Consider the following 6,591-nt stretch of genomic DNA (forward strand, 5'->3'; position numbering starts at 1 on the left):
CACATTCTTGATTACTGTTGCTGTATATAAGTCTTGAAATCAGGTAGACTGATTCCTTCCACTTCACTCTTATTTGTAGAATTATTTTAGCTATTCTAATTCCTTTGCCTTTCCATATAAATTTTTGAATAATTTTGTCTAAATCTACAAAAAAAATCTTGCTGAGATTTCGATAGGAATTGCATTAAACCTGTAGACCAATTTGGAGAAAATTGACATCTTTACTATGTCAAGTGTTCCAATATATTAATATGATATGTCTATCCATTTATTTAGTTCTTCTTTGACTTCTTTCATCAGCCATTTGTTTTTTAGCATACAAGCCCAATACATGTTTTACTGTATTCAGGGTATTTTCATAGTATATGACAATCTAGCCTTGGTCTGCTTGATACTGGCAAATATATCTATGTAACTGCTTTTGCATATGTGCCCTCTTCTCGTACATCCAAAGATGAACCCAACAAGTAGGATCTAAGTGCATCATGTATGATGGACATTATTCTGTCATCCCTTACTGAACAGGAGTGTTGGTTATTTCAGTCTCTTACCAGTGACTTCTGATTTCCCAGCAAATGGCATTGTCCACTGCAGTGCAAAGAAGATACTCCCAAGGACCCAGCAGTGATACAGCTACGACAGACTTATTTTGTGATCTGCTGGGTAGACCCTGAACGGGAGTAATGCCTCCAGGAAGGTGGTATGCTGTTCGTTCAGCTCAGGCCCAGACTTCGAGGGAGCGAGGGCACCTTCAGATGGTTAAGAAGGAAGAAGAGGATGAAGGCTACACTTCATTGCAGGCTGCCAGGCCACAGACACTCAACCGTCCTGGCCAGGAGCTGTTCCGTCAGCTCTTTAGGCAGCTTCGCTACTATGAGTCTTCTGGGCCCCTAGAAACTCTGAGCCGGCTTCAAGAGCTCTGCCGCTGGTGGTTGAGGCCCGACGTTCTCTCCAAGGAGCAGATGCTGGAGCTGCTGGTGCTGGAGCAGTTCCTGAGCATCCTGCCTGCGGAGCTCCGGACCTGGGTGCAGCTGCATCACCCTGAGAGTGGCGAAGATGCTGTGGCCTTGCTGGAGGAACTGCAGAGGGACCCCGATGGGGCATCACAGAGGGTGAGTGGGAGCAAGTGAGTGGGAGCAAGTGTGTGGTACCCAGTGAACTCTGCCTGCTGGTGAGTTAGCTTGTCTGGGTGTGGGGGCAGCCCTCTGAATTATCAGTGTTGAAGAATGCAGTGGAAATCATCTCATTCTGAACAGCTGAGAACAGGACTCTGAGCCATGGGCCCATTAGCAGGTAGCTCTTGCCACCTTCCCAGAGGAACACCAGCTCCAGAATAGGGTCACAAAGTGGGAGCTAGCCTGCCTCTTTGAGGTCCCTTTGCATATCTGTGCCTAGAGCAATGCTTGGCAGTAGATATTACTTGACTTTATCTCTGCTGTGAACCCTTATCAGTTTAATTCTATTCCTTTTCTCCCATTTCTAAGTTCCAGGCTGGGATGGGGCCTAAGGGATAACGGGTTGTCCCTGAGGCATCTGAGGACTAACAACCAGCCTTGACAGGGCTTCTTTATGTTGAGCTGGAATCTGTTTCCACCTGGACTCCCCCCGGCCCTCATTAGAGCCCAGGGAGGCTGAAGGGTAGGAGGGGCCTCCGTGGACCTTCTCCTTGTCCTTTTCCCTCTGCCTGGAGGTAATAAAGGGCTTGGCTCACTCATCCCTTGGCCTCTGCCTTTTAGGAACCAGCCATGTGGCCTTTTCTGAGTTTGCTTTCTGATTCCCATGGGGGTTATCTCACAATATTTTCTTCTTGCCAGGACCCAGGCCCTACCCAGAGCCCAGATGTGCATTGGATGGGTACAGGAGCCCTGCGATCTGCACAGATATGGCCCCCTGCTTCACCTCTCAGCAGCAGCTCTGCCCTGGGGGACCACCTGGAGCCTCCCTGTGAAATAGGCATGTGTGACTTCCTGGCTGGGCAATCTGGTACTTGCTGCCTGGCTCCAAGACCCTAGCCTTATGCCACACTTTCTGAATTTCCACAGTATTATCTTTTCACCGCCTGTCCTACCATGAGAATCTCTTTCTGCCCTGGCCCTTAGCTGTGTGTCCTCTCCACCACTTCTGTGACCTTTGTCTGGCTAGCTCCTCCCTCCTCCCATTGTACCCACTCCCCTACTCTTGCCTTCCTGCTCCCCAGCAGACACTGAGAACATGTGAGATGGGTGTTTAACCACAGTTTGTTCCTGCTTGTTTGTCCAGAAGTCCTCTGTGTGGGGGGAAGAGTGGGCTTCTCAGTAGGGCATCCAGAGCTGGGCAGCTTTTTCATAGCTCTTTCTTCTCCTTCAGATCCTCTTACTTCCCAAGTGACTGCCCTTTCTCCGAGAGAAGGGTGCCCAGGAAACCAGCTGATGGTAACCAGTTCCTTGACAGCCCAGCCCCAGGTAAGTCACAGGGCCTTCAGTCCTCCCTTGTGTCCCAGGGGTGCTGCCTAGTGGAGTAGTACAGCTCCCCTTATCCTGCATTTCTCTGTCCAGTGACCTCACATCCAGAGACCCATGTCCCACAGACTAGATTATCCCCCTTGAGCCCAGAGCTCTTCTGCTGGTGGTGAGCTTCATCTTTCCAGATCCGTCTTGTGCTAACTCAGAGCCAGCCCCATCCCCCTGCCCCCTCCTGAAAGCTGGGAGCTGTGGACTAGCTCTAGTGCACTATGTTTTTTTCAGGAGGCTATGACTTTCAAAGATGTGGAGGTGACCTTCTCCCAGGATGAATGGGGATGGCTGGGCCCGGCTCAGAGAAACCTGTACAGGGATGTGATGTTGGAGAATTATGGGCACGTGGCTTCTCTGGGTAAGTCATCGTGCTTCTGTCTACCTTCGGCCTTCTCATAGAAAGGGACCTGACCTGGGTTTAGATCTTGGCTCTGTTACTACTAACCAGATCACATAATCTGTCACCTCAGTGTCCTCTTTTGAAAAATGGAGATAATATTGCCTGTCACATTGAGTTATCATAAAGATTAAAGATAGCATACCTCAAGTACCTAGTTATTTAGGCATTCAAAAATTTTGGCTGATTTAACCAATTGAATAGTTGTGTACTTCTCATCTCCGGAGAATTCTAGAGATCCTTTTGCCTGCGACATCTCTCAGCCTCTCTTACCTCTATCTGCTCAGGGCTATCAGAAGTGGTTGTTTGGGCCTGCTGCCCTAGTTTCCACCATCTGCCTTCCTGGCCTTTCCCTTTTCCCTACCAGGACCTCAGGCCAAGAGGGTCCTGAAGAGTAGTTCTGTGTGATCCATCTACCTTCCCATTCCTTTCCCTTCTCTTCTGCAGTGGGACCCTTCACCAAACCTGCTGTGATCTCCTGGTTGGAAGCAAGGGAGCCGTGGGGCCTGAATGTCCAGGCATCTCAGCCTAAGAAGAATCCAGGTGCTGCCCTTATAGGTGAGTTCCAGAGAATCTACTAGGTCCTGCCCCTCCCACATCTGCTGTTCTCTTTCTTAAGGTCAGGTACATCACTGGGGACTTACTCCACTGTTTGCTAGAAGGAAGATCTTTAACAGTATTCCTAAGGGGTGCTGGGCCCCTGGGCCTCTTCCCTCCACGCTGGCCTATGAGAGGCCATTTGTTTCCAGCTCTGTCCCTTCCCCAGAGGCTCTGTCAATAACAGTTCTTGCCCACCAGAGGGCTTCATTGTTCCTCTTCTTTCCAGTCACTGATGCTCCTCCTCAACCCTGTGCCTTCATTCCTGCTGAATCCCCTGTACCCACCCCATCTTAGGTTGCAGTCCTCCCACTCCTGTTCCTCCTCTTTACTTGGCCCTTCCTTCTGTGATGGGCTTGATCTCCAGTCCTTTCAGCCAAGCCCTCCCTGGAGCCATAGCCCTTGGCTTTTGGGTCCCTTTCTATAGTGCTCCTGTGCCACAATTCTCCTCTCTCTTGCTGTTTAACATTCTCTTCTCAACCCTTTTTATTTTTCTGCTGAATATGATTTCTCCTTATCTCTAGTTACAGTACTCATCTTGCTTCTCCTCCTCCCTTGCCTGTTATCTGGGATATTCTTCCATGTTTTGCCTTATCCTTGACTATTTTGTAAAAAGTATTGGCAGGCAAAAGCCTCATCACCCAGCTTATGGACTTCTATTGCACCTTGGTGCTTTGTCCAATTCACTGTGTGGGAAAGAGTACATTATCTTGTTTCATTTTTTGTCAGGAGGTGAGATTCAGAGTAAAACAAACAAGTTCATCTTAAATCGGGAAACTTTGGAAGAAGCAAAAACCTTAGCTGTGCCATCAGGATGTCTTGTGACAAATGTTTCTGCAGGAACAGGGCTCAGAGAATCTTCTGAACAGAACAAGTTAAAGGAGCAATGTGGAAACCCCATGCAAGTGAGAGTTAAGAGAGAAAAAACTGATTTCAGTCACAGGACAGGAAAAGAATCTGAAATATCAGGAAGAAGTAGTAGTCTTGACCTAAAATATGTTACATATTTGAGAGTTTCCGGAAGAAAGCTGTCTGTTAAACATGGCTATGGCAGACACTTCAGAACAAGTTCACACCACAGTGACTACAAGAAATATGGGAAGGGGCTCAGACACATGATTGGGGGGTTTAGCCTACATCAGAGAATTCATACTGGACTGAAAGGGGATGGAAAGGACACATGTGGAAAAGACTTCAGCCATCGCCAACGTGGGCAGAGTCATCACAAGGTGAGGATGTCATATAGGTGTGGTGACTGTGGGAAGACCTTCAATCGTAGCTCCAATCTTGCAGATCATCAGAGACTTCACTCTCAAGAGAAACCGTTTAAATGTAGGGTGTGTAGGAAGGCCTTCAGGTGGAGCTCCAACTGTGTACGACATGAGAAAATTCACACTGGCGTGAAACCTTATAAATGCAGTTTATGTGAGAAAGCTTTTTGTCGTTTGTCAGCCTGCCATCAGCACCAGGAAACCCATGCTAAGAAGAAATTTCTTGAATCAAATCAGTATGGAGAAGTTCTCTCCTGCAGCTCAGGGTTTGATCATCATCCAGGAGACCAAACTGGGGAGAAACCCTTTGACTGCAGCCAGTGTAGAAAGTCATTCCACTGTAAGTCATACATTCTTAAACACCAGAGGGTTCACACCCAGGAGAAACCCTATAAATGTACCAAGTGTAGGAAAACCTTTAGGTGGGGGTCAAACTTTTCTCGTCATATGAGGTTGCACCAGGAGGAGAAGTTCTACGAACGAGGTAAATGTCAAGAAGACTTCAGGCAGACTCCCAACTGCAGTCAGCCCCAGGGTGTCCCCACTGTGGAGAAAAGATTTCTGTGTCAGCAGTGTGGGAAAACCTTCACTAGAAAGAGAACCCTCACTGATCATCAGAGGATTCACACAGGTGAAAAACCATACCGATGTAGCGAATGTGCAAAAGAGTTTACCTACAGGTCAGCCTTTATTGTCCATAAGAAGCAGCATGCAATGAAAAGAAAACTTGAGGGTGGACCATCTTTTGGTCAGGACAGAGTGTGCCAAGTTCCTCAGAGCAGTCACACCACAAAAGAGCACTACAAATGTAGCCAGTGTGGCAAAACCTTCCGTAATCGCTCATTCCTACTCCTCCATGAAAGAATTCACACTGGAGAGAAGCCTTATAAGTGCAGGGAGTGTGGGAAAGCCTTCAGATGGAGCTCCAATCTCTACCGACATCAGAAGCTTCACTCTTGGCAAAAACAGTATGAGTGTCATGAAAGTGAGAACACTCCAGATCCACAGTTACAAGTCCTCACTGATGGAAAACCTTTTTGGTGTCAAGAATGTGGGAAAACCTTTACACGTAAAAGAAGTCTTTTAGATCATAAGGGAATACATAGTGGCGAGAAGCGCTATAAATGTAATCTGTGTGGGAAATCTTATGATAGAAATTACCGCCTTGTTAATCATCAGAGAAAACATACTGATGAGAGACCTTTTAAATGCCAGTGGTGTGGGAAAGATTTCATAGGGAGAGACACCCTTTCTAAACACCTGAGAAAACACAGAGGAGCGGCACGGTCTGAATGCAGTCTACCTGAGTTGTCTTCCTGTCAGGACACAAGGTTCAGTTTAAGGGAATTAAAACCAAGTGGGGGTAAGCCCCTTGAAGATTGTAAGCAAGCTTGTGATCAGAGCTCCAGGCTACCCAGACTCCAGGACATACCCACTGAGGAAAAGTGCCACAAATGTAGCATATGTGGGAAAATATTTAATAAGCGTTCACAACTCATTAGCCACAAGAGATTCCATACTCGAGAGAGGCCCTTCAAATGCAGAGAGTGTGGGAAGACCTTCCGATGGTCTTCAAATTTGTCTCGACATGTGAAAAACCATCTTACATAGTGCGCCGCTTGGGAAGCGCGGCGGCGCTCCCGCCCGAGGGTTCGGATCCCATATACGGACCGGTTCCCGCTCACTGGCTGAGCGAGGCGCGGGAGCAACGCCGAGGGTTGCGATCCCGTTGCCGGTCCCCGGTCCGGTACGGGGGCAACACTGAGGGTTGCGATCCGTTGCCAGACACGGAAAAAGACAAAAGACAAAAAAAAAAAAAAAAAAAAAAAAAAAA

The 6,591-nt window shown here is 47.7% G+C and overlaps 1 protein-coding gene across 1 annotated transcript; it reads left to right on the forward strand.

Moving 5' to 3' along the window:
* The first annotated feature begins 604 nt into the window (after positions 1–604).
* ZNF445 (zinc finger protein 445) lies at positions 605–6,430 on the forward strand. Its single transcript, XM_008589325.1, has 6 exons — positions 605–1,112; positions 1,815–1,953; positions 2,347–2,441; positions 2,724–2,850; positions 3,337–3,447; positions 4,216–6,430. Exons 1-6 carry the CDS (start codon positions 684–686, stop codon positions 6,366–6,368), a joined length of 3,054 nt encoding a protein of 1,017 aa, XP_008587547.1. The 5' UTR covers positions 605–683; the 3' UTR covers positions 6,369–6,430.
* The last annotated feature ends 161 nt before the right edge of the window (positions 6,431–6,591 follow it).

Source organism: Galeopterus variegatus, unplaced genomic scaffold (assembly GCF_000696425.1).
Source record: "Galeopterus variegatus unplaced genomic scaffold, G_variegatus-3.0.2 Scaffold5376, whole genome shotgun sequence".
NCBI classification, from domain to species: Eukaryota; Metazoa; Chordata; class Mammalia; order Dermoptera; family Cynocephalidae; genus Galeopterus; species Galeopterus variegatus.